The sequence below is a fragment of the Oryctolagus cuniculus genome, chromosome 8 (genome assembly GCF_964237555.1).
Source record: "Oryctolagus cuniculus chromosome 8, mOryCun1.1, whole genome shotgun sequence".
In the NCBI taxonomy this organism is placed as follows: domain Eukaryota; kingdom Metazoa; phylum Chordata; class Mammalia; order Lagomorpha; family Leporidae; genus Oryctolagus; species Oryctolagus cuniculus.
In genome coordinates this window covers 108,048,957-108,074,967 of record NC_091439.1, presented here as the reverse complement: position 1 = coordinate 108,074,967, position 26,011 = coordinate 108,048,957, and the positions used below count along the sequence as shown (strand labels likewise).

The window sequence follows — 26,011 nt, the reverse complement described above, 5'->3', positions numbered from 1 at the left end:
CTGACCTGCCCCTAGAAAATTGCAGTAGATTGGTTGGTGGGCTCTCCTGAAGGCTCTCCATGGGCTTTAGTTAAGGCTCGCTGCTGTGACTCCCTCAAGGCAACTTGTCTTCCTCCTGAGTTTGGGACTGCACACATCTGTACCTTCTGTAAGGCCTGTTTTATGTCATTAAAATTTGTTAGTTACTAGAGCTTCGTCTTTGGCTGCATGAAAACTTCCAGCCGCTGGTAGTTCCCTATTGGATCATGAGCTCCAGGATAGGAGACAACGTAATTTAAAGTTTATTTCCCTCACACTTCTAGGCTCTGATGAGCTGTGCCTAGCTAATCTGCCAGAGATGGGGGATTATAAAACTCGTAGTATTCAGTCTTTTTTTTTTTTTTTTTTTTTTTGACAGAATGGACAGTGAGAGAGAGAGACAGAGAGAAAGGTCTTCAAAAGGAAGACCCTCCAGTGGCCGCTGCGGCCGGCGTGCTGCAGCCGGCACACTGCACTGATCCAATGGCAGGAGCCAGGTACTCATCCTGGTCTCCCATGGGGTGCAGGGCCCAAGGACTTGGGCCATCCTCCACTGCACTCCCGGGCCATAGCAGAGAGCTGGCCTGGAAGAGGGGCAACCAGGACAGAATTGGGCTCCCTCCCGGGACTAAAACCCGGTGTGCCGGGGCTGCAAGACAGAGGATTAGCCTATTGAGCCGCGGCGCTGGCCTAGTATTCAGTTCTCTATTTTGTGCTACTTTGCAAGAATGATTTAAAAAGACTTGAGTTTTTAACATCATTAAACTTTGAGTTCATGGTATCCGGGAGGTCACACTGGATGCTCTTTCAGGTTTTGTTCTCACCTGGCAAAGACTCCACCTAAATGTGTTTTTAAGCTTTGATTAGACTGGTGGCTCAGATACCTGGGTCCTGCCACCCACATGGGAAACCTGGATTGAGTTCCTGGGTCTCAGCTTTGGTTGGTCTTAGGCTCAGCTTGAGCTGTTAGGAGTATTTGGGAAGTTAACCAGTGGGTTGGACCTCTTTCCCTCTCCCCTTTTCAAATAAAAATATTTTTTAGAAAAAGAGAAATCCAAGGTAGGTGTTTTGGTGCAGTAGGTTAAAGCACCCTTTGAATTGCCCAGTTCGAGTCACAGCTCCTCCACTTCCTATCCAGCTTCCTGTTCGTGTGCCTGGGAAGGCACCAGATGAGGCCCAAGTACTTGGGACCTTGCCACTCACAAAGGAGACCTAATAGAGTTCTCACTTCTGGCTCCTGCCTGGCCCACCCTTGGCAGTCAGTGGGCAAGTGAAAAGTTAACCAGCTGATAGAAGATCTCTGCCTTTCAAGTAAATCTCAAAAAAGGGAAATCATCTTAAAAGAAAAATGTCAACTCTCAAATCGTTTTGGGAAGTTTGCAAAGCAGTTCAAAGGCAGGAGCTCTTAACTTTGGGATGTACTGTAAACATCTTTGGAGAACCCAATGGAATCTGCAAAACTGAAAAATTACCCAAGGAGATCTTGGCTATACTGGATGTCATCTAGAACTCCCACCCCTGAAATGTGGGCATAACTGGCTTGAAACCTACCACAATTTCACAGTGCGATTTTTACTAGTCCACAAGGATTATACCATCATGTGCTGTTTCTGCATTGTCCTACACTGACCAGATGTGAAATTCAGCAGATACCATACAACGTAGTTGGGAACAGGACACAGTTTCTGCCCTCCAGGAACTCGGGTGGAAACTATTGAGTCCCAACTATGTAAGGTACTCACAGAAGGCAGTGTGCTAGATTCTAGGGATATTGAGCAAGGCAATAGGGTCCCTGGCCCCACAGACCTATAGTCCAGACAGACACGGGCCTGGAATGACAGTACTCAAAAATAGAGGTTTGTAAGAGGACATAACCAGAATGTTCCCCATTCAGTAAAGCCCAAGGTTTCCTAAAAGATGACTCTTAGAAATAATGGAGGATAAAAAGGAGTGAGCTGGGAGCTGGCATGCTGGGGCGGCCGGTTATGCAGCTGCCTGCGGAGCTGGCCTCCCAGATGAGCCAGTTCATGCCACAGCTCCCTGCGAATGCGCCTGGGGAAGCAGAAGATGGCCCCAATACTTGGGCTCCTGACACCCATACAGGGGATTCCAAAGGAGATCCAGGCTCTTGGCTTTGGCCTGGCCCAGCCGCAGCTGTTCCAGCCATTTAAGTAGTGAACCAGCACCTATGATACTTCTCTTCCTCTGTAACTGATTTTCAAGTAAATATTGGGGAGGGGGGCTTGCTGGAGTGGGGGACGAAGAAGAAATGGCAGCTTTTTTTTTTTTTTTTTTTTTTTTTTAAGATTTATTCTGTTTGAAAGGCAGTTAGGAGAGACGGAGAGCTAGCTTCCATCCACTGGTTCACTCTCCAAAGGACGGCAAAGGCAGGAGCTTCTTCCAGGTCTCCCACGTGGGTGCAGGGCCCTAAGGACTTGGGTCATCTTCCACTGCCTTCCCAGGCCATAGCAGAGAGCTGGATCGGAAGTCGAGCAGCTGGGACTCGAACCGGCCCCATCCACTACCTGCTTCCATTGAGTTATTCAAGGTCTTCGCAAACCCTGATTCCCTCATGGCAGTGCGTTACTTTCCTCCACACCGGCTCAGGAAAGGAGGACAGCCTCCAGCACATTTGTAGACTTTAGAGACCAGAAGGTTACGTCCCCGCAGCTAACTCCGCGACGAAGACTCGGTGGGCTCCGCGATGCTTAGCAACCACCGGCTTCCTTCCCGGCTTGGCAGCCTCCGAGATCCTCTTCCGGGGCAGAGGTCGCGCCGCCCCGCCCCTCGTCTCCTCCAAGATGGCGAGCGGCGGCAGCGGGGGGGTGTCGGTGCCTGCGCTGTGGAGCGAAGTCAACCGCTATGGCCAGAACGGCGACTTCACGCGCGCTCTCAAGACCGTCAACAAGAGTGAGTGTCGCGCGGGCGCCGGGGCGGCTCGGGCTGGCGGGAGGATGCGGCCCGCTTCCGGCGCGCGCGAGCGCTCGGGGCAGACGCGGGCTGGGGAGACCCCCGCGCCCCCCAGCCCAGGGCCGGGCCCCGAGCGCCAGGCGGGGGCGGGTCGCGGCCCCTCGGCGGCTCGGGCCGGCCCGGGGTCGCGGGGTGCTTAGCGCCACGTGTACTTCCCCCGGTGTCCCCGCGGGGAGCGAGGTAGGGATTTAAAGAGACCGCAGCGCCCGCCGGCTGCGCGACTTGTCCTCCGACGCCCGCCTTCCGCGCGTCTCCCGCTCGGCGCCGGAGCCGCGACTTGTCCTCCGACGCCCGCCTTCTGCGCGTCTCCCGCTCGGCGTCGGAGCCTCGCCCCGGCGAGTGCGGCGGTCGGGACAGCTCGGCGAGGCAGCGCGCTGCGCGGGGCCGCGGCCGGGGGCGGGGGCCCGCTGGGACACGTAATTGCGAAGCTGGTGCTGACGGGTGCTCGCGGCGTCGGGCCTGCGGATCCCGCGGACCGAGGCTCCCCGCCGCCCGCGAGCCGGGCCGTGGGCCGTGGGCCGTGGGCCGTGGGCGCCCGCGTGGGAAGATGGCAGGACGGGAGAGCTGGGCCTGCGCTGGGCGCCCCGCGTCGGGAGGCTCCGAAGCTCCCCGCGGTGGTTTTGTTTTTGTTTTTGTTTTTTTAATCCTTGATCATGCATTTTAATCCCCTTGGCTGTGCTCCTGCGCTCTCTACTCGGGATATAACCTGTGTATGTTAGGTTTGGAAATGTGATCACAAAGACAGGGCTCAGCTGTACAGAGCAGTGGTGCCCTTAAACGTATCTTAGTGACATACGAGGCTGTACATAAATAATTTTCAGCTACCACTTGCCGTGTCAAAGAGTGGTGATTGTGCCCAGCATGCACTTTTGGAAAATAGTTATGAATTAAAATTACTTGATTCCTTAACTTGTTTGAATTAACTGTAGCCTCTGGCTAGGCCTCCAACCAGTATTGTGCCAGGCAGTTTGTTCATCACTGTGTGGTTTCTTTTTTTCTTTTTTTTTTTTTTTTTTTTTTGAAAGGCATAGACAGAGAAACAGATGGCGAGAAATCCTAGTCTGCTGGTTCACTCCCCAAATGCGCACACCAGCCAGGCAGCACTAGGCCTGGCTAAAACCAGGAGTTAGGAATTCCATCCAGGTCTCCCACGTGCGGGACAGGGACCCAGGTGTTTTTGTGCTATCATCTGCTGCCCCCCAGCATGGGCATTGGTAGGAACGGGGGATGGCAAGCAGAGGAGCCAGGACTTGAACCCAGGGGCTCCAGTGTAGGACATGAGTGTCCAGAGGAGAGACTTATTGCTAAGCCAAATGAATGCCCACCCCTGTGTTTTCTTGACTGGTAGAAAGACCTTTGGCTCTGAGACTGAGGACTGGACTCCCATTGTTAGTTTCCCTGAAGCAAGGACTGGGCATTTTGACACTGAACAGCTGTTAGCATTGAAACTTGGCTACCTGAGTCCTTCCTTGTATTTCTCTTTGGTTATCTTGGTTAAAAAGGGAAATTTTGAAGGTTTTTTTTGGAAATATTGTCAGCGAGATCTAGATATTCTTATTTCTTGTTCTTTTTTTGAAACAAAATTCCGTATGTATTTGCAAGGCAGAGTGAGAGGGAGAGAGCGTCCCTCTGCTGGTTCACTCCCCAGATGCCCACAGCAGTTGAGGCTGAGCAAGATCAGGCTGAAGCCAGGAGCCTGGGACTCCATCTGGATCTCCCATGGAGGTGGTAGGGACCCAAGTACTGGGTCATCATCCACTGCCTTCCCAGGTACATTGGCAAGATGCTGGATCAGAAGCGGAGTAGCCAGGGTTTGAGCTGTCACTCCAGTGTGGGATGCCAGCGTCCTAAACAGCCGTTTAACCTGCGGCATGACAACGCTGCCTTCGTTTATCTTCCTGATAACCTCATAAAACAGGTCGTGCTTTCAATACTCATTTTGAAAATCAGAAAACAGATTGGGCTGTGAAATGATTTGCCCAAGACACCATGCTTGCTCCAAACGTGTCCTTGGTTTCTAAATTCCTCATGAACTTTTTGCTTTTCTGTGTAGTAATGAGGTATGAGTACATAGGATATAGCATGCTTCTTTCTTGCTCCATTATTTCATTATACTTTTTTGGTTTGTGTGTCTCGGGAAACTTTATCTCATTGCAAGTCTAATCCATAACTTTGTCACTTAAGTTAGAATGCACATTGGTCATTTTTTTCTTTGTTGTTTGTTTTGACTTATCATTTCTATGCATTAAAATTGGCAGTGTAGGGCCACACTGTGGCTCAGTAGGCTAATCCTCCACCTTGTGGCGCCAGCACACCGGGTTCTAGTCCCGTGCGGGGCGCCGGATTCTGTCCCAGTTGCCCCTCTTCCAGTCCAGCTCTCTGCTGTGGCCAGGGAGTGCAGTGGAGGATGGCCCAAGTGCTTGGGCCCTGCACCCACATAGGAGACCAGGAGAAGCACCTGGCTCCCGGCTTCGGATCAGCACCATGCTCCAGCCACAGCGCGCCGGCCGCTGGAGGGTGAACCAATGGTAAAGGAAGACCTTTCTCTCTGTGTCTCTCTCTCTCACTGTCCACTCTGCCTGTCAAAAAAAAATTGGCAGTGTAGATTCTTGAGGAAGGAAAAATTTAATAAAAATGTGAAAAAGGAATTGCGTTAAAAATGACTTTCCTAAAATTGTTCTCCAGTCCTGCAGATCAACAAGGATGATGTCACTGCTCTGCACTGTAAAGTGGTATGCCTTATCCAGAACGGAAGTTTCAAGGAAGCCTTGAATGTTATCAATACCCACACCAAAGTGTTAGCCAAGTAAGTGACCAGGTAGCTGGCTGTGCGTTTCGTAAAACATTCGTACTGAAGCTGTAACCTCTAACGTGGCTTTTCCCCCACCGGTCTTTTCTGACCTGTCTTTCGTTTTTTGGTGGGGGGTGGGGCTTGGCTTGCCCGTAGTGTTTCTGAAACTGAAAGAAACTTTTGTTCTTTTCTACTGTAGGCAGCTTTTTTTTTTTTTTTTGTAAGAGTTATAGATTTATTTATTTGAAATACAGAGTTAGAGAAGGAGAGAGGTCTTCCATGCACTGGTTCACTCCCCAAATGGCCACAACAGTGAGAGCTGAGCCAATCCAAGGCCAGGAGCTTCTTCCAGTCTCCCACGTAGGTGCAGGGGCCCAAGTCTTGGGCCATCCTCCACCACTTTCCCAGGTGCATTAGCAGGGAGCTGGATTGGAAGTGGAGCAGCTGGGACTCAAACTGGAGCCCATATGGGATGCTGGCACCGCAGGCCGGGCTTTAAACTGCTGCACCACAGCGTCGGCCCGAGGCAGCCTTTTTTTAAATCCTTGTCTGGGGCCAGCGCTGTGGCTCAGCGGGTGAAGCCTCCGCCCGCAGTGCTGGCATCCCATATGGATACCAGTTCAAGTTCCAGGAGCTCCACTTCCAATCCAGCTCTCTGCTATGGCCCGGGAAAGCAGCAGAAGATGGCCAAGGCCTTGAGCCCCTGCACCCACGTGGAGACCCAGAGGAAGCTCCTGGCTCCTTTGGATCGACGCAGCTCCAGCCATTGTGGCCAGTTGGGGAGTGAACCAGCAGATAGAAGACCTCTCTCTGCCTCTGCCTCTGCCTCTTTCTCTCTGTAACTCTGCCTTTCAAATAAATAAAATAAATCTTTCCAAAAAAACATAATATCTTTTAAAAAAAATCCTTATTTTCCTTTTTAACCTCTAAGAAGGAAGAAACCATAGAGAGGAATGGGGCCTGAATATAAAATAAGGCCTTGGAAAATATCGAGAGAAAGACTTGCAGAGGTCTTTTAAAACTCGGGCCCAGAAAGTACATAGTGGAGGTTAGGGATGTCTGAGTGTCCCGGTTCATAGCGGTCGTTAGGGTAGCTTGACAGACTTAGCCTGACCTCCGTACCCAACTCTATTGAGGATTATTTAGATGAGGATGAGAATTTTTAATAGTCTTTAGAATACATAACAACAGTTTTTTAAAATTTTGTTCACTGTTACTGTAATTTGGTTTTTTGTTTTACGTTTATGCCTAGGCCTCAGAAGATAAATGTATTGAAATTGTGCTTGCAGCACATTTATTCTCTAATGGCATACTGGTTTCTAAGGTGAACAGTATATAGGATACTTCCTTTAGTGAGAAGAAGAAGATGTAATTTACGTAGGTATTTGCTCGTGTTTGTTAAAACAAACTCTAGAAAGAAAACCGATGAATAAATACGGTCACTCGTAGAGTGTGAGGAGGAACAGGTTAGATTTGGATGGGCTACTGGGAGTAAAACCTCTTTTTGTATGTCTTGTTGTTTTTATATTTGAGTCATGTAAGTGTATTACAGATGGAAAACCAACTGTAAAGCTTTCTTTAAAGGTAAATAAAGAGGACACTGCTTTGTTTATTAAACGTATCCACGATGGCTGGCCATTTGGTGACTAAAACATCTGCATCCCGTACGGAAGTGCCTGGGCTCAGTACCTGCCTCTGGTTCCTGACTCCAGCCTCCTTCCTGCTAATGCAGACCCTGGGAAGCAGTGCTGAGGGCTCAAGCAATTGGGTTCCTGCCACCCACGTGAGAGATCTGAATTGAATTCTCAGCTGCCACCTGTAGTGGTCACTTGAGTAAACCATTAGGATAGGAGGTCTCTCTCTCTTGCTTCCTCTCTCTCTACCTCTCTCTCTCTCTCTCTTTATCTCTTCCTCTCAAAGAGAAAATTATTTTAAAAGTTTATGTTAAAACTCCATATTTTGAATTTTGGCTATTCTGTACAATAGGGAGGTTTTCAAGTTTTTTTAGGTAATTAAATAAAACATATTACTAGTTGCTTTGGTAAATATTTTTCCTATTGTGTTATGATTGAAACTTCAAAAGGAGTTTGCATTATCATTAATATAGATGAGATTTTAAGTTTCTGTATTTAAGTGCTTTCATAGTTGTGTGTTTGCCAGTTGACTGTATTATGTTGAGATTTCTAGTTATCTTCTTTCTTTGCTAATTGATTGTTTCTTGAACAAGCTAAAAGAAGCAATTTTTGTCTGTAACCTTTGTAAAGAAACAGAGAGAGGCAGACAAGAAGTTTCCAACCCCCGATTCCTTCCCCGTATGCCGCAGTGGAGGGATCTGGGCCAGGCTGAGAGCTGGGAACTCAGTGGCAGAGATTCAGCTGCTCCAGCCATCACCTGCGGTCTCCAAGGCTGTGCATGAGCAGGGAGGGAGACGGAATTGGGAGCAGCGCTGGCACTCAGACCCAGGCAGTCTGATATGTGATGCAGGCATCCCGACCAGTGTCTTAAACACAGGCCAAAGCGCCACCTCATGGCTCCCTGTTTTATCAATAGGTGAGAGAAAGTGAAGCTGACCCATTCGGAGGCAGACATGTGGCCTGGAAGTCAGAATACCCAAACCCAGCGTTGCAGCGCCTGGGTTTGATGCCCAGTTCGGGCTCCTTACTCCCAACTCCAGCTTCCCGCTAATGCAGTGGTGAAGGCTCAAGTGGGTGAATTGCCGCCACCCACATGTACATCTGGATTGGATTTTCCTCTCCCCGCATCAGCCTGACCAAGTGACTGCTGTGGGCATTTGGGGAGTGTGCCAGTGGAGGGGGAGCCCTTACTCCCAAATAAAAACAAATACAACTTTTTTTTTTAAGTTTGTGGAAAAATTGAATTAAAAGTGTGTTTATTTTTTAAGGATTTGTTTAAAAGTCAGAGTTAGAGAGGGAAAGATAGAGAAGTCTTCCATTTGCTGGTTCACTTCCCAAATGGCCACAGTGGCTGGGGTTCAGTTGTGCAGAAGCCAGAGCCAGGAGCTTCTTCCAGGTCTCCCGTGTAGGTGCAGGCTCCTAAGTAGTTGGGCCATCCTCTGCTGCTTTCCTGGGTGCATCAGCAGGGAGCTGGGTTGCAAGTGAGCCCCAGGTCTGAACCAGTGCCCCTATGAGATGTCGGCATCACAGATGGCACCTTAACCCACTACGCCACAATGCCAGCTCCAAAAGTTTATTTTTAATAATAAATAGAGTAATCCTTTAAAAACAGTGTTACGATTCTCTTTGTATCTAAGACAGTTATTTAGCTAACTTAATTTGCTTTTTATATACTTTTTAAAAAAGATTTATTTACTTCTTTATTTGAAAGGCAGAGTGACAGATTTTCTATCCATTAATTTTCTCCCTTAGTGCCTGCAACAGCCAGGGCTGGGCCAGGCCAAAGCCAGGTGCCCAGTCTCAATCCAGGACTCCTACATGGTTCAAGGACCCAAGTACTTAAACCATCATCTGCCTCCCAGGCATGCTAGCAGGAAGCAGGATTGGAAGGCAGAGGTGGAACTATCCTAGACACTCCAGTGTAGGATGTGGACATCCCAAGGGTTGTCCCTGCCACTGCCTTTTTAAATTTTTATTATATTCATTATATACATATATATTTGTTTTTATTATATTCATTATATATATATATATATTCATTTTATTTGAAAGGTAGAGAGGACAGAAATTGGCAAAGTTTTCCATCAACTGGTTCATCCCCCCAAACCCACACAATAGCCAGGGCTGAGCCAGGCCAAAGAACCCAGTCTGAGTCTCCTTTGTGGGTGGCAGGGACCCAACTCCTCGAGCCATTGAGTCCGTTGCTTCCCCGCGTGCCCTTGAGCAGGAAGCTGGAGTCAGAAGCAGAGGCGGGACTCCACCCTCCACCCCGGGCTCTCACATGGGAGGCAGGCAGGATGCAGGTTTCCTAATTGCTGTGCTAATTGCCTTCTCTTGTGATTTTCTTCTTAAATGTTGGTTTCAAAAGGCAAGTAATTCTAATACGAATATCCATGAAAGCAAGAAAGGCTAGGGTAATTATTATTTTCTGTCACTTAAGAGCTGTCTGATATTTGGACAAATTACTAACCTCTGTGAGTTTCTTGTTGTAATGGGGATCGGATAGATGGATACACAGTAAGTGCCAAGAATATTCTGGCATATGGTGGGTGCTCTGCATTGTCAGATGGTAACAGATTCTGGTGTTTTCCTTCTCCAGCAACTCGCTCTCCTTTGAGAAGGCGTACTGTGAGTACAGGCTAAACAGAATTGAGAACGCCTTGAAGACCATAGAGAGTGCCAACCAGCAGACAGACAAACTGAAGGAGCTTTATGGACAAGTGGTAATTACTGCTTTAAAATACCTGTTCTCAGTCGTCCTGAGTGAGCATGCCTCTGCCTCTAGCAGGCAGCAGGGGTGAGGAAACCCAGCCCATCCTGCTGCTCCACAAACCTGGCCACCAAACCAGTTCTCGAGGTTTGAACGTGTTCCCGCCTCTTGATTTTCTTACCAACGGTTGCATAATCGAGTGTTCTGTGAACAAGTGACTTCCTCAGGGTACTTAGAACATTAAAGAAAGTAGAAGAATCATTCTGTGAAATTTGGACTTTTTACTTAGAAAGCTGAAGACCAGTGAGTTTATACACTTATTTATAGTACCTCTTTCAGTTATTTAACTTTTACTTTTTCAATGGAGACAGTCCTGGTGGATGAGAATTTGGTTGATTTCAGCCTGTGAAATCATGAATATATTTTATTCTATAAGGATTTTGAGACTTAAAATTAATCCTAATAGAAGAATGTTAATGAAGGGAGGACAGAAGTATATATGTTAAAGCTAGCAAAATCCTCTCAAAAGATTTTTGAAATGTCAGTTTAGGACAGATAATGTGGTTGTCCCCAAGAAGGAATGTAAATTTATCAATATAGATGAGCTTATGAAGTATTTGGGCAAGTTCATGGATTATAGTTCTCTGAAGAACTCCTAAGGTAAACTGGGTAAGTTTCGGGTGAATTCCAGCATTGAGGTTGATGAAGGGACCGTCTCTGTCGTGCGTAGTGAACTCATTAATCCAGAGTAGCTGTTGTTACTGTCCTTGGAGAAAACTTGAATAAAATAGGCAGGAATTATATTGTGTACGTGTACAGTAGCTGGTTTCTGAAAAAGAAAAGTGAATTATATATAGTGAACTAGGCAATATTAAGTGCTTATTACCATTTTATTTTGTTTCTGTTTACTGGGGCTGGGCTTTAATGATTTTTGGTTGTAGAAAATTTTTTTCGTTGTAATTCAGATGCAGGTAATTGGGTTCATTTCTTTAGAAAGGTTTCTTTTCATAAGCCACTCAGGCACCTGACTGACTTCAAGAAGGAAAGTGAAGAAAGTTATTTTTCTAAACTCTTCAAATCTGCAATATGTGAGGACTCATTGCGAGTCCTTTTTAAAAATATTAGCACACACAGCCTGTTGAAATCCTTGCTTAGTATATACTAAGTTGATCTTCAGTATATGAAGGTAATTGAAAATGAAACTTGATGAAGGGCGGGATGGGAGAGGGAGTGGGAGAGGGGAGGGCCACGGGAGGAAGGGAGGTTGGGGGGGGGAGCCACAACAATACACAAGTTGCACTTTGTAAATTCACATTTATTAAATAAAATATATATATATATAACAAACAAACCAAAAAAAAAACTTAATACTTTACCCTTTTAGTATTTTTTATGTTCTACTTAAAACTATTGGTTGAACTCTGTAATTAATACACAATTACTCTCAGGTGTTTAATTAATGCTATAACTAGTACTCAAATAGTATTTTACACTTTGTGTTTCTGTGTGGGTGTAAACTGTGGAAATCTTTACTTAATATATGCTAAATTGATCTTCTGTATATAGAGATAATTGAAAATTAATCTTGATGTGAATGGAAGGTGAGAGGGAGTGGGAGAGGGGAGTGTTGTGGGTGGGAGGGAAGTTATGGGGGGAAGCTATTGTAATCCATAAGCTGTACTTTGGAAATTTATGTTCATTAAATAAAATATTTAAAAAAAATAAAAAAATATATTAGCACACAAAAGTAATTAAAAATTACAAAAGATAAATGGTGGTTACATATGTTACACTGAATTAGTCTTTCTCCTTAGTGGTTGTGAAAACGGTGTGAGTAGTGTTGCACACGTAACGCTGTGTTTGTCTTCCTTGATTGTTCACTTGCTTTTTTTGTCTTTTAGTTATATCGCCTGGAACGCTATGATGAGTGCTTAACTGTGTACAGAGATCTTGTCCGAAACTCCCAGGATGATTATGACGAGGAGAGGAAAACAAACCTTTCAGCAGTTGTTGCAGCTCAAAGCAATTGGGAAAAAGTGGTTCCGGTGAGCGTCCTTTTGTGTACCTGGGTAGCCGGGAAGGAGTATCTGTGTCTGGTGTTTGACTGGTCTCTTGCTCCCTGACAGGAGAACTTGGGCCTGCAGGAAGGCACCCATGAACTGTGCTACAATGCTGCGTGTGCACTGATAGGACAGGGCCACCTGAACCAGGCAATGAAAATCCTACAGAAAGCTGAAGGTTGGCATTGATTCAGATTATCTGTCAATATAACATGCATGTGACTTGGCAGAGTATCTTCAAAAATCACACTGAGTTTTGTGAAATTATCAAGAGGGAGTTATTGATGAAACCTGGGAAATTCTCAAAGTTCAGCTAGCCATTCTCTTTTTAAGTATCTCCTATATTTCTGTCTAATCCTTAAGCCATTCCACTCGTCCATGTTCAGGCACACTAGGTATTAAAAAATTTCAATTTTGAGACAAGTCAACTATGACTGTTAAATGCAGAGTGTTAATGTCAGGCATTTACAATGGTACATAGCATGTAATGTATGCATTCAGCAAGTGTAGTTGCGGTTGTTAAGCCAGCACCCAAGTAAGTACTGACATAGGCCATATATACCTCATTCATGTATTATTAGCACCCTTTGAGCACATTTTAATTTCATGTAATAAATTCCTATATACAAAATTTACATGCTTTGATGCTTTCAATTAGGAAAAAAAATTGTTAAAATACTCTTGTCTGGTGTCAGCTCCTGAAACATTTACGTGTTTCTTCTGCAAACATTTTCTCTTTTTTTTTTTTTTTTAAAGACTTATTTGTTATTTATTTGAAAGGAAGAGTTACAGAGAGGCAGAGGCAGAGAGAGGTCTTCCATCCACTGGTTCACTGCCCAACTGGCCGCAACGGCCGGAGCTGCGCTGATCAGAAGCCAGGAGCCTATAGCTTTTTCTGGGTCTCCCATGTTGGGCAGGGGCCTGAGCACTAGAGCCATCTTCCACTGCTTTCCCAGGCACAGCAGAGAGCTGTGTTGGAAGTGGAGCAGCCAGGACTAGAACTTGTGCCCATATGGGATACTGGCACTGCAGGTGGTGGCCCAGACATTTTCTCTTGTAAGCTATAAAAGGATGCCATAGGGACTGCAATGGCAGGAAGGAAGAAGGTGAAACAGGGCCTGTTTTACTGTTAGATGTTGGAGGTTAAAATGAGAGCAGTGGATAGAGCATGACGAGAAGGAGGAGTTGTGTAAGAGCTGTAGCTGCTTGGTCGTCCCCAACTGTGGACAGTGGTATAGGACAAGGACACTCTCATGTCTGGCAGTGGTATAGGACAAGGACACTCATATCTGGCAGCTTTGAGTGTAAAAGTAGGACAGGCTCTGCATTGGGCAGTTCGATGCTGTGTAGCAGATTTTCAAATTTGATACCTTTTGATCCAGGAATGCCATTTCCAGAAAAATAATTCTTTTGATGAATTAATTAGATAGTTTTCATTTTATCATTATGAATGTTAATTGAAGGGATGCCTGTAAGAACAAAAATGTGGGAGCAGCATTAATTTCGGTACTGTTAAAGAATTGGTTGCTTTACTATAATAATAAAGTAGACTACCATGCAGTCATTAAAATCAATAATGTAAAAAAATAGATCTGTATTGTAATGAAGATGTTCACAGTATATTAGTAGGGGATGAGCAGTTTCCAAAGAGTATTTAGAATATACCACTTTCATTTCAAAAAGCAGCTCTCCATTTATATTTTTAAAAAATAAACTGAAATGCCAGCACTCTTTCCCTGGAGGTAGGATTATTGTCTTTATTTTTGTGCTCTCCTGTAATTGACTTTTAGCAGCCAGCATTTATTACATTTATTTGTTTTAAATGCCCTTTGCAGTAGTATATTTGATGCTAATATAAATTTCACATGGGCTTATTTTAAGATTATTTTGAAATATTCTGCTGAAGAGTTTAGTTCTCTTTGTAATGGTAAAAGAAATGGCAGTTACCCAGCAATACTAATGGTAGAACAATTTTCTTCTATAGATCTGTGCCGCCATTCATTTTCAGAAGACTCAGTAAGTATTCCACTGTTACTAAACCCAAACTTAAAAAAAAACACTTGGATTTTATTTGAAAGTAGAGACGGATCTACTGTCTGTTGGTTCATCCCGATACCAGCAGCACCTGGAGCTGGGCGAGGACCACAGTCTGGGTCTCCTGTGGGGGTGGCTGACTCCTGGGGTGCACGTGAGCAGAGAGCTATTAGAGGGAGACCTGGGTCTTGAACCCAGGTGCTCTTACAGGGCTGCAGGCATCCCACGTGTTGTCTTAACTACTGTGCCAGATGCCCAATCCTATTTTGTTTTTCAAAATGCTGTACTGTATCTTAAAGTCAGTTGAGTTCTTATAGATCTTTTTTTTTTTTTTTTTTTTTTTTTGGCCAGGCAGAATTAGTAAGAGAGAGTTACAGTGAGAGGGAGAGACAGAGAGAAAGGTCTTCCTTCCGTTGATTCACTCCCCTAATGGCCGCTATGGCCAGCGCTGTGCTGATCCAACGCCAGGTGCTTCTCCTGGTCTCCCATGGGGTGCAGGGCCCAAGCACATGGGCCATCCTCCACTGCACTCCCGGGCCACAGCAGAGAGCTGGCCTGGAAGAGGGGCAACCGGGACAGAATCCGGCGCCCCAACTGGGACTAGAACCCGGTGTGCCGGCGCTGCATCTTATAGATCTTAACTTTCTCACTAATTTCTTACTATTCCTTGACTTAAACCTAGCCAGTAAAAAACCAACGTGCAGGGGCTGGTGTTGTGGCAGAGCAGGTTAAGCTGCCGCTTGGCAACGCCAGCATCCCACACCAAGGTGGCAGTGTAGGTCCTGGCTGCTGTGCTGCTGCTGCTGCTTCGGTTCATTTGTTTGAAAGGCAGGATTGCAGAGAGAAGGAGAGACCGAGAGAGAGAGAGATCTCCATCCACTGATTCATTCCCCAAATGACCACGACATCTGGAACTGGGCCAGTCAGGAGCCAGGAGCTCCATCCAGGTCTCCCATGTGGGCGCAAGGGCCCAAGCACCTGGGCCATCTTCTGCTGCTTTCCCAGACAATTAGCAAGGAGCTAGATTGGAAGTGGAATAGCCAGGACTTGAGCTGGCACCCATATGGAATGCCATGCAGGCTGTGGCTTAACCCAGTACACCACAGTGCTGGTCCCCTGTTCAGCTTCTCATCCAGCTTCCTGTTAATCTGCCTGGGAAGGAAGCAGAAGAGAAAAATCTTTTAAAATTAAAAAAAAAAAAAAAACAACAACCCAGAGCCTCATAGCCATGAACATTGAGTGTAAGTGAGCATCATTCAGACTTCCAGAAGGAACGGAGAATGTACATCCATCTGGAGTAGGTAAGAGAGCTGTACTGTAGTTACAGAATTTGTTTGCTTAAGTCTTTTTTTAAGATTTATTTGAGAGGCAGAGTTACATTCCCTGGTTCATTCCCTAAATGGCTGCAAAAGCCAGAGCTGGGCCAGGCTGAAGCCAGGAGCTGGAACTCCATCTGCATCTCCCATGGCGGTGGCAGGGGACCAGGTGTTTGGGCCATCCTCCACTGTTCGCTGTGGCGCATGAGCAGAAAGCTGATCACGAAGCTGAGCACCCAGGACTTGAACCAGCGCTCGAAGGGGATACCAGCATCGCAGGCAGTGACTTAGCCTGCTGCACCACCACCCTGGCTGCGAATTTTTAAAATCTTTAGGTTAGAGTTATGGTAGGATTAAAATAGAAAGATCTTTAAAATTATTCTTAGGGGAAAATTATGTTTCCAGAATTCCAAATGTCTACTCCTGCTTTTTTTTTTTTTTTTAAGATCTTTGTAAGGTAGAGTAGGTGAGAGAGGAGAGGAGAGAGAGGTCAGTTGATTGGTCTTCTAACTACTGGTTCACTCTCCAAATTACCACAGTTTGCTTTGGCCCTTAACGCCCACATGGGAGACTGGCAGCAGCTCCTGGCTCCTGACATGCCCAGTTCCAGATGTCGTGGTCATTTGGGGAATTGAGCCAGGCTGAAGCCCGGAGCCAAGGACTCCATCCAGGTCTCCCACATGGGTGGCAGGGCCCAAGTAGTTGGCCCATCTTCTGCTTCCTTCCCTGGTGCATTAGCAGGGAGCTGATCAGAAGCTGATTTGATCAGAAGCCAGGATTTGACCCGCCACCGTGATGTGGGTGCCAGCGTTGCAAGCGGCAGCTCAGCCTGCTGCACCACAGTGCCAACCCCTGTGTGCTGGATCTCTCATACTGTTTTTTTCATTCTCATGAATTAGAAGATAATGATCAATAAGTGGTATTCCTGAGTTTGTTGCCGTGTTCTTCCAAAACATTTGTGCCATTTTCACTTAAACTACTCTTATGGTGCACTTCCTAAATTTCAAAGAGGTGACTCCGTGGGAGAATTTCTGCAATTAGCTGTCTTCCTCAGGATTGTACATCTTCTGGGTGTTTGGATCACTGGACAGATGTGTGCATCAATTTGAAACATTTACAGCAGAAAGATATTTCTTCTCCCACTTAGGATGTGACTGAGGAGGACCCAGAGGCAGAACTGGCCATCATTCACGGTCAGATGGCCTACATTCTGCAGCTTCAAGGTCGTACGGAGGAGGCTTTGCAGCTGTACAATCAGATAATAAAACTGAAGTAAGTGCATTATTTAGATGAAGTGACTCTTAGAGGGGGGTGAGGTTTCTTATAAATGTTTTCTTTGCTTTTGACTGTTGCTTCTTGTTCTCAGGCCAACAGATGTGGGATTACTCGCTGTAATTGCAAATAACATCATTACCATTAACAAGGTATGGCATGTCCATGTCCTTCCTACATGTCCAGTTATACTGAAAGCAGTTTACCCCAGCTGTGTTCTCAGATAAATGTTCTTTTTTTCCATGACAGAAAAAGGACAGTTGTAGTAAAATCACACTGGAGAGTATTACTCAACTCTCATAATGATGATAATTCTGTAAATAATATCTAAGTAATAAAAACTTACTCCAGACCTTAAAATCATCCCCTTCTCCCAGTTTATCGTCATTTGGAGAATTCTCTGTTAGAGATACACACTGTTTGGACTTAAACTTTAGGCGCATGTATATTTTATGTAATTTTTTCAGCTATTGAACCAGTTGTGTGATTTTCTTTATCTTTTTTTTTTTTTTTTTTTTTTTTGAGGGCAGGTCCTGTCTCCTTCCTCTCCCTCACCTTTTGTAAGACATTACAAGTGTGTACAGGGGAGGGAGCCTCAAAAAGTTCATGGAGAATGGGACTCAAAGAAATGGGCACTTTGTATAGACTTGTGGAAGCCTCCACACATAGGTGGTCCTAACTTAGGGTGCCATACCAATCAAATTAACCACCATTTGGAACATCGCTGTAGTGGAACAGCATTTCAAGTTCAGATTTGAAATCCAAGTTGAGAGAAAATAAGGAAGTCTGACATTTGATTTCTCTTGAAAGCCATGTGATTTTTCAAGTGCCAGCTTATTTCATTCTCAGTAATCTTAGTAGGTGGTTGTCCTTGTCTCCAGTTTGTCGGAGTATGATAATCTCACACTAAAGGGAGTTGAGTAATTTGTATAAGATAGTAAGAGGTAGAACTTGGATTCAGGTTCAGGTTGTGTGTTTTGTTTTGTTTTGTTTTGTTTTTTGTTTTGTTTTGTTTTGTTTTTTGACAGAGTGGACAGTGAGAGAGAGAGACAGAGAGAAAGGTCTTCCTTTGCCGTTGGTTCACCCTCCAATGGCTGGCGCGCTGTGGCCGGCGCACCACGCTGATCCGATGGCAGGAGCCAGGTGCTTCTCCTGGTCTCCCATGTGGGTGCAGGGCCCAAGCACTTGGGCCATCCTCCACTGCACTCCCTGGCCACAGCAGAGAGCTGGCCTGGAAGAGGGGCAACCGGGACAGAATCCGGCGCCCCAACCGGGACTAGAACCCTGTGTGCCGGCGCTGCAAGGCGGAGGATTAGCCAAGTGAGCCACGGCGCCGGCCCCAGGTTCAAGTTCTGATTCCAAAGTTTCCCCTTCTACTCTTCATGATATCTCTTTCCTGCTGAAATGTTGAAAATCCCCATATGCACAATAATTGCATTAAAGGAAGTAATAATTGTGGATTGTGCAGGCCATTAACATGGTTTTAGGTTTTCAAACATGGGTGCTGACATTTGAATCTTGGCAGGAGTATATACATACACACCTGTTTGTATTTACAAATGTGGGAATGCTTATTAGGACAGATTCTTTTTGTGAAACATAGAAGAGGAGTCTTAAAAAGTTTGTAGAAAATACATATGAAAAACTGCATGGATTTCAAGGGTTTTTAAGAATTCCACTTTCTATGAACTTTTTGAGGTACCCTCATGATTGTGAATAGGAAAGTATGTGAAATACCTAATGTCTTTAAAAAAAAAAGTTTTTTGAGAGGCAGAGTTGAAAAGAGATAGAAAGGTCTTCCATCTGCTGGTTTACTCCCCAGATAGCTGCAGTGGCCAAAGTTGGGCCAGTCAAGAGCCTGGAGCTTCTTCCGGGTCTCCCCCACAGGTGCAGGGGCCCTGCTTTCTTAGGCCATAGCAGAGAGCTGGATTGGAAGTGGAGCAGCCAGGACTCGAACTGGTACCCACATGGGATGCTGGCATGGCAAAGCTGCGGCTTTACCTGCTACACCCCAGTGCTGGCCCCGAGTGTGTGGCTTTCAGCAGGACCCTCTTTAGGCATTAGCACTGTATTCGGCCCACACAGAAATTTCACAAATTCACCTTCTTTGTTCTTCTGCCTAGTTGAGAAGACCCTTAGGAAGGGAAAAACAGTAGATATGTTAAATGAGTATTTTCTGCTAAACATGGATCAAAAGCAGCATGAATATATTACTGAAGTTTGTTTAGTGGTGTGCTTACGTAGTGACTCTTGAAAGGAGGAATGAATTACTTTTGCTTGTCATCTAAATAGTAAAGGGCATAGCTTGTAGAAATCGCAAAGTTAGGTTTCTTTCTAGTCCTGAGACCCTGTAAGATTTATGCTATTATTTTTTTCTTCAAAAGGCTTCAAACAAAAGTCTTATTCATTGCCCCTTCAAAACAAGCTGAATTGGTAAGCCTGTTCATAGCTACAAATAGAAAGCCTACTTATTCTGTTAGACTTGAATTTTAGAGATCCTGTTCACTTTTATGAAGTAAGAGTTCAAGACAAATTTATATGCATCTTAACAGCTAAGCACCCAACCAGGTGGACATCTTCAAGCCCACTTGTTGTACTTATGTAAAATTACTAACTGGAAGAGGAATGAGGCCCTAGAATGTTAATAGAATCGAAGCCTTAGATTCTGTTAATGGTGGATGAACTTTTCTTTGTCAGGACCAAAATGTCTTTGACTCCAAGAAGAAGGTGAAATTAACCAATGCAGAAGGTGTAGAGTTTAAGCTTTCCAAGAAACAACTGCAAGCTATAGAATTTAACAAAGCCTTACTTGCTATGTACACAAACCAGGTGGGTAATAGACCTGTGGTTTCCTGACTAATCCTTTTATCATATGGCATGAGAATAATAGGTATATTTGTGCAATCTTAGCATTTTTATGTATATTTTGCCTTAAACCCATGCAAATGTCTTTTTTTCTTTTCTAAAGTGTCATATATCATACTTGTTCATTTTGTTTCCTAAACAAATTATTTGCCCAATTCTTGGTAAAGATGCAGGGTTGATGGCATTTAGGATTAAAAAAACAATATTTACATGTTTAAATGAGATAACTTTCTCATTACTTCATGTCCAATCTTTCTGAATTAAATGGTGTCACCACAAATGCCAGTCATGATCATAGATTTATGATCCACCTTTCATTTTGGTTGTGTAAAATCACACTGTGTAAATGTTGAGGTCAGTTCTAACATGCATTCTAATTAAATTCTGATTTCATACTCTTTCTGTAACATAAGTTTTATTGGGAGAGTGAGAGATAATGTTTTTAAAGACTTATTTTATTTATTTGAAAGGCAGAGTTAGGTCTTCCATCCGCTGGTTCACTCCCCAAATGGCCACAATAGCTGGGGCTGGACCAGGCTGAAGCTGGGCGCCAGGAGCTTTTGGGTCTCCTACGTGGATGCAGGTGCCCAAGTACTTAGGTCACCTTCCACTGTTTTCCCAAGTGCATTAGCAAGTTGGATCAGAAGTGGAGCAGCCTGGACCTTGAGTCAGCACCCATGTGGGATGCCAGCACTGTGGCTTAACCGACTACACCACAGCGCCAGCCCTGAGATAATGTTTTTTCTATTTAGAATTGTGTCAGGTTACTCATAATACTTGACCAAGACACCTAAGCACTCTGTTTTAGAAGCAAATGTTTACACTGGATGTGTTTTGCCTTTTTATTACTTAAGCACCTTTAAGCACCAAGCAAATAGTTAACACTTGACCTCTACTGAAGACTTTCACAAATCAAATCAGAAGAATAGATACTATAAATCAATTCTTATGCCTCAGGCAGGTCGTTGTTTACTGTTTTGTTTGAACTAATTTTCCCATCCCTCTCTTTTTGATCGTTTAGTGGTTGTTTTCATTAACTAGCTCATTTCTGTTGGGGGGAAACCATCTTCCAGGCAGAACAGTGCCGCAAAATATCTGCCAGTTTACAGTCGCAGAGTCCTGAGCATCTCCTGCCAGTGTTAATCCAAGCTGCCCAGCTCTGCCGTGAAAAGCAACATGCAAAAGCAATAGAGCTGCTTCAGGTAAACGAATTACTTGAATTTTTAATGAAAAGTCAGATAGCTGCTGCCTTGTTTCGTTTTTGGTGCACTATAATGACCTACAGGCTTCTAAATTTGGATGTCAAACTGAAACGTAACATACCATGAGACAAATGCCGGTGTCACTTTACTTAATTCTTGGGTTGCAGCTTATATGTAAATTTACACCACATACAAATTTGTCATAGACCCTGAAGAATGCTTTTTCGTTTGGAGATCCGTTTAACATGAGTTTGGGGTTTGCTTTATGCTTACATGACAAGAAGCCGCTTAATTCCCTTTCCAATAATGTAATCTCCAGTGAGTCCTGTTCCAAAACCTTAAAAAATTACGAGGATGCTAACTTGGTTTTTATCAATCCAAACCAGTTACAATATTATTTTTGAAGTTCCTGAGAAGCCTATGTTGAAAAGTTGGATGGAGTAAAATTAGGACCATCGTGGCAGGCAGAGTTGTCTAGTAGGGAGCATCAGTAAGGCATCACCATTTCTTTTTTCAAGAAAAAGAAAAAAAATGTGTGCAGTGATTTTTTTTTCTCTGATTAACAAAATTATTTGAGAAAAAGAGAACTCCCATTTGCTGGTTCACTGCCCAGAAACCCTTCAGGCCAAAGCCAGGAGCCAAGAACCAAACTGCCTGGCCGTCCCTGCTGCCTCCCAGTCGTCTGCATTCTCGGAGTTGGGAGCAGAGCCTGACACAAACCCAGCACTGCAGTGTGGGATGTGGTGTCCTAGCCGGCGTCTCAACTGCTGGGCCAGACGTCTGCCCTTGCGTGGTGATCTGTGTTAGTGTTCTGTTAACGACGTCTAGGAAGCTCGACGTTACTGTAGTCATTTCAGAGTTTACTTAAAGCTAAGTGGGCATCGAGTACAATTTTTCCCAAGTTAAAATTTTGACCAGAAACCAAAAGTTTAGAACTTTAACAACTGGTTTTAAAATTTTGTATGGGTTAGATAATAGTAATTTCTAGTTGTGTATATTAAATGTGATTTTTTTTCTCCAACTAAAACAATTTTAGGAATTCTCAGATCAACATCCAGAAAATGCAGCTGAAATTAAGTTGACCATGGCACAGTTGAAAATTTCTCAAGGTATTAAAAATAATAATAATTTCCATCATTAAAATAATGGATCCATGGGGCTGGAATGATTCTGAAGTTATGAGCTATATAATTTTAGACATTATGCATAATGGTAAAGCATAGTTAGTAGTGTTTAAAACATGAAGCTAGATTGTATAACGTCCAACAGATTGAGTAATGAACTAGTTGACCCTTTTCTTATGTTAATTCCTAAATTGTTAGAATGATTTTCAGTCTGTGCTTTGACAGTCGAAACAAAAGGCTCTATCATTCCAAAAAGCCATTTTACACAGATTTACTGAGTATGTAATATTCGCTTGAAATAAGAAAGGGGTTACCGTGCTATTTTTTAAAAAGATTTATTTATTTGAAAGGTACAGTTACAGAGAGAGAAAGGGAAAGACAGGTATCTTCACCTGCTGGCTCACTCCCGAAATGGCCGCAACAGCCAGGGCAGGGCCAGACCAAAACGAAGAGATAAGAACGTCATCTGGGTCTCCCACATGGGTAGCAGAGTCCTAAATACTTGGACCATCTTCTGCTGCTTTCCCAGGCACATTAGTAGGAAACTGGATCAGAAGTGGAGCAGCCAGGACTCCACCTGGCACTCTGATATGGGATGGCAGCATTGCTGTGTGACCTTTGTGATTTTGAATGTACCTTGAAAAATTATCTGGAGGTATATTGTCCAATATTGTAGCCACTAGCCATTTGTAACTATTATAAGTTTAAATTAAGATGAAGCAAAATTTAAAATTCACTTCCTCAGTTTCACTAGCTACAGTGCGGAAGCTAAGGCTGGTGGCTGCCATATTGGATAGCACCAGTGTCAGCTCCCCTTGTCGTAGAAAGTTGTATCACACAGCTCTGGTATGGAACGTTCAATTTTGGTGGAAGTGATATTCAGTCAGAATTTTAGATGTTATGCCAACTGAAATGAGAATTTCATGGAGGGGGGGAGATAGTGGAAATTTGGGGGAAAAGTCTGTTTAGTGGGCGGTAATGAAGACAGTGTTCAGAAACCTGCTGAGCTCCTGCTAACCGCATTCTCACATTTCTTTACCCTCCTCCCTGTTTTTCCTTCTTCTACCAGCTCTTTCTTTTGCTTGCCCCCCTTTATCTTCTTACCATACCCGATTTTTAGTTTATTTTTGCATGGATTATTCATCTTTCTGAAATTACTGAGAGAGAGTCTGTCATGGTTTTTTGTTTATTTTGCTTTTAAAGACTGACAGGTTTAAATTGTTGAGGTTTGCGGTGAGTGGGAAAATCAGAATTTCAACACCATGACTTTTCTGTTGCACTGATGTCCACAGTTAACATTTTTCAAGGTCTTTAGGGAAAGAGTCCGCACCTTAATGTTCCAATCTAACTGTAAAGAAATGGAACTCAATAGACTAGGCATTTGGAGACTTCGTCTCTGGTAACAGCTCTGCCAGTAACTTCCTTTCTGAGTGTAAGCAAGGTGTATCATTTCCTTAGAACTCATTTTCCTGCTCTGTAGAGTAACTAAGTGAAGTGCCCTATGCCCACGTCCCCAGAGCTTGTATATGTAGAGATGTTACAACTCAGGGCTGCTGTCCTGAGGGAAAGTAGTGGGCAAAAGTAAAATGTTGTGGTTATTTTTCCCCCTGTAATATACTTTCTTCAATGTGATACTGATTTTGTTTTTAATCTCTTAAGGTAATATTTCCAAAGCATGTCTAATATTGAGAAGCATAGAGAAGTTAAAGCATAAACCAGGCATGGTGAGTTTATAAATAAAGTGCTACAAGACTGAAAAAGTAGTAGAGTTGATTGTCTCTGTGTATGATGTTTCTCTGTATTTTAATTTCTGCTTATATCCCAATATAGTCAGAAGGATAGAAATGTAATTCATGCAGTACTCAGCTGTGGGCTGGTTTGCAGTTTGTTATTACCCAGTCAGAGCGCCAGGCACTATAATATTTAGGCCATATCATTGAAGGTCAGCCTCCCATCACTTCAGACCTGTGTAGGGAATTGCTGAACCCAAACTGTGTTTATTATGTTGTCATTGTGATTTCTTTGAGTTAAACACTGTAGTAAAAGCGGCCTACTGTTCTCTGATTATTCAAGTATTAAAGTTTAGATTACTAATACAGCCATGAAAGCATGTGTCTCCCGTCATTGTGTAGTGGGATGTCTGGAATGGGAACTGTTTACTTTATGTTTGTGTCCTCGAACACAGTGTGTTTGTGTTTGACACTCAGTAAATGTGCAACAGTCTTATGGTGATGCCTTCTCTTGAAGACTCGTATTTAAGGTATCATGCTGCAATTATTTGATGTCACTATCAAATCCACCACATGGCTGTAATAAAATGTTTGTAATATTTAACGTCTGAACTTCTGTTACATTTCAAGGAATTTATCCATTTCATGCAGGTTATTGAATTTATTGGCTTGAAAGTTTGTGATATTCCCTTGGTATTCAGATGTGTCAGGCACTGTTTAGGTCTTATGTTATCACTAAATGCCAACCTCAAATAATCTCAGACCTGGGTAGGGAATTTCTTAACCTAAATTGATATCCTTTTGATATCTGTAGACCTCTGTCATTGCTGATATTAGTTATTTGTGTCTGTTTTTTTTCCCGATCAGTCTATCTAGAAGTTTATTAGTTTACTGCTTTTTCTTAAAGATCCAACTTTTTTTTTGTTTCCTTTCTATCCTTATCTCCTACTGCTCCTCTTCCTCCTTTAGCCCCATCCCCCAGCCCCATCAGACATACGTCCCTCCTTGCTTGTCCCCTAGGCAAGCTCTGAACTGGCTGTATGTAGCTCAAGTCCCATGTGACTCCTCACAGGCAGTCCACTATACTAGCATTTACTCACGGATCACACACCTCAGTGTTGAGCAATGTCTTGCTGTGTAGACGTTTCTACGTGCTTGTTTTCACCTTCTGTGCTTGTCAGACGGTGGACTAGCACTGCTGAACAGAGTGTATTTTTAGGTAACTACATTCATATTTGGAAAACACTGTTCATAATCTATCTAGGAATAAAGTTACATTCTGTGAAGAGTTTTCTGATGAACTTGGTGCTGGCAGAAAGCCTAGAAATCCTCATTTGCTGTTTTTTTCATGTTTTTCATTTTCAATAAGTGTATTCTTGGAGTGAAGGAAGAGTTTTACTTACTTATTTATATCTTTGGCTGGGTAGGTGTCTGCGTTAGTGACCATGTACAGCCATGAGGAAGACATTGATAGTGCCATCGAGGTCTTCACCCAAGCTATCCAGTGGTATCAGAACCAGCAGGTAAGTAAGCAGAGTGAGGCATCATGAGGACAGTTTTCAGTATACCAGGCACAAATAAGCGTACTTGGAATGATGGCTACAAATTGAGGGCGGGGGGGCTCATTTGTGCTTTTCCTGTTCCTGTGTGGATAATCTCAAGAAATAAGAAGGAGTGATACAAATTGAGCATCCCTAACCCAGATGTCCAGATCGGAAACTTTCCAAGCACCAGAAAGTTTTGAAGTTTGAAGCATTTTGTTTTTGGATTAAGGATCAACCAGTAAAGTCTAGGCAAATATTCCAGATTTCAAAAAACTCCCAAATCTGAAGCATATCTGGTCCCAAACAGTTTAGGTAAGGGGTATTTAACCTGTAGTATGTGGTTGCATGTAAGGGAGCAGAGCCAAAAAGTAGTAGTGACAATTGCAAGAGTTCACATGAAATCCTTGCTTACGTGTCTCCGTCTGACAGGAGCATCTTGCCTTTCCCACCGCGGGGCTCTCGGCCACAGCATGCAGCTTACACAGAAACATACACGACACAAGCAGCATTTGTGCCGTTATCACTGTTGGTGGTAGAGGGGCATCAGTGACCAGGAACTGTTCAGTGTTTGAGAACTGCAGTGATGTGTCTTTAAGATTTGGTTGGCAGCCTTAATAGAACTGGGATGTGTTGCAGATTGATAAATTGGTAGTTACTTGTACTAATTTGTCTACCTCCCTGCCTGTATATATGTGAATGATTTTGTTGTTTCAGGCATTCACTAAAATTTTAGATGAGGAA

General features: G+C 44.0%; 1 protein-coding gene across 1 annotated transcript in view; it reads left to right on the top strand.

Moving 5' to 3' along the window:
* The first annotated feature begins 184 nt into the window (after positions 1 to 184).
* Positions 185 to 26,011, top strand: part of SRP72 (signal recognition particle 72) — a 33,681-nt gene continuing 7,854 nt past the window's right edge. The window contains exons 1-13 of the mRNA XM_002717161.5: positions 185 to 2,928; positions 5,674 to 5,794; positions 10,013 to 10,136; positions 12,025 to 12,168; positions 12,250 to 12,361; positions 14,168 to 14,199; positions 16,681 to 16,805; positions 16,900 to 16,957; positions 19,503 to 19,634; positions 20,744 to 20,872; positions 21,909 to 21,981; positions 23,656 to 23,720; positions 25,154 to 25,249. Of these exons, the coding sequence (XP_002717207.1) occupies positions 2,820 to 2,928; positions 5,674 to 5,794; positions 10,013 to 10,136; positions 12,025 to 12,168; positions 12,250 to 12,361; positions 14,168 to 14,199; positions 16,681 to 16,805; positions 16,900 to 16,957; positions 19,503 to 19,634; positions 20,744 to 20,872; positions 21,909 to 21,981; positions 23,656 to 23,720; positions 25,154 to 25,249 (1,320 nt within the window). The 5' untranslated portion in view covers positions 185 to 2,819. The remainder of the gene's footprint in view (positions 2,929 to 5,673; positions 5,795 to 10,012; positions 10,137 to 12,024; positions 12,169 to 12,249; positions 12,362 to 14,167; positions 14,200 to 16,680; positions 16,806 to 16,899; positions 16,958 to 19,502; positions 19,635 to 20,743; positions 20,873 to 21,908; positions 21,982 to 23,655; positions 23,721 to 25,153; positions 25,250 to 26,011) is intronic.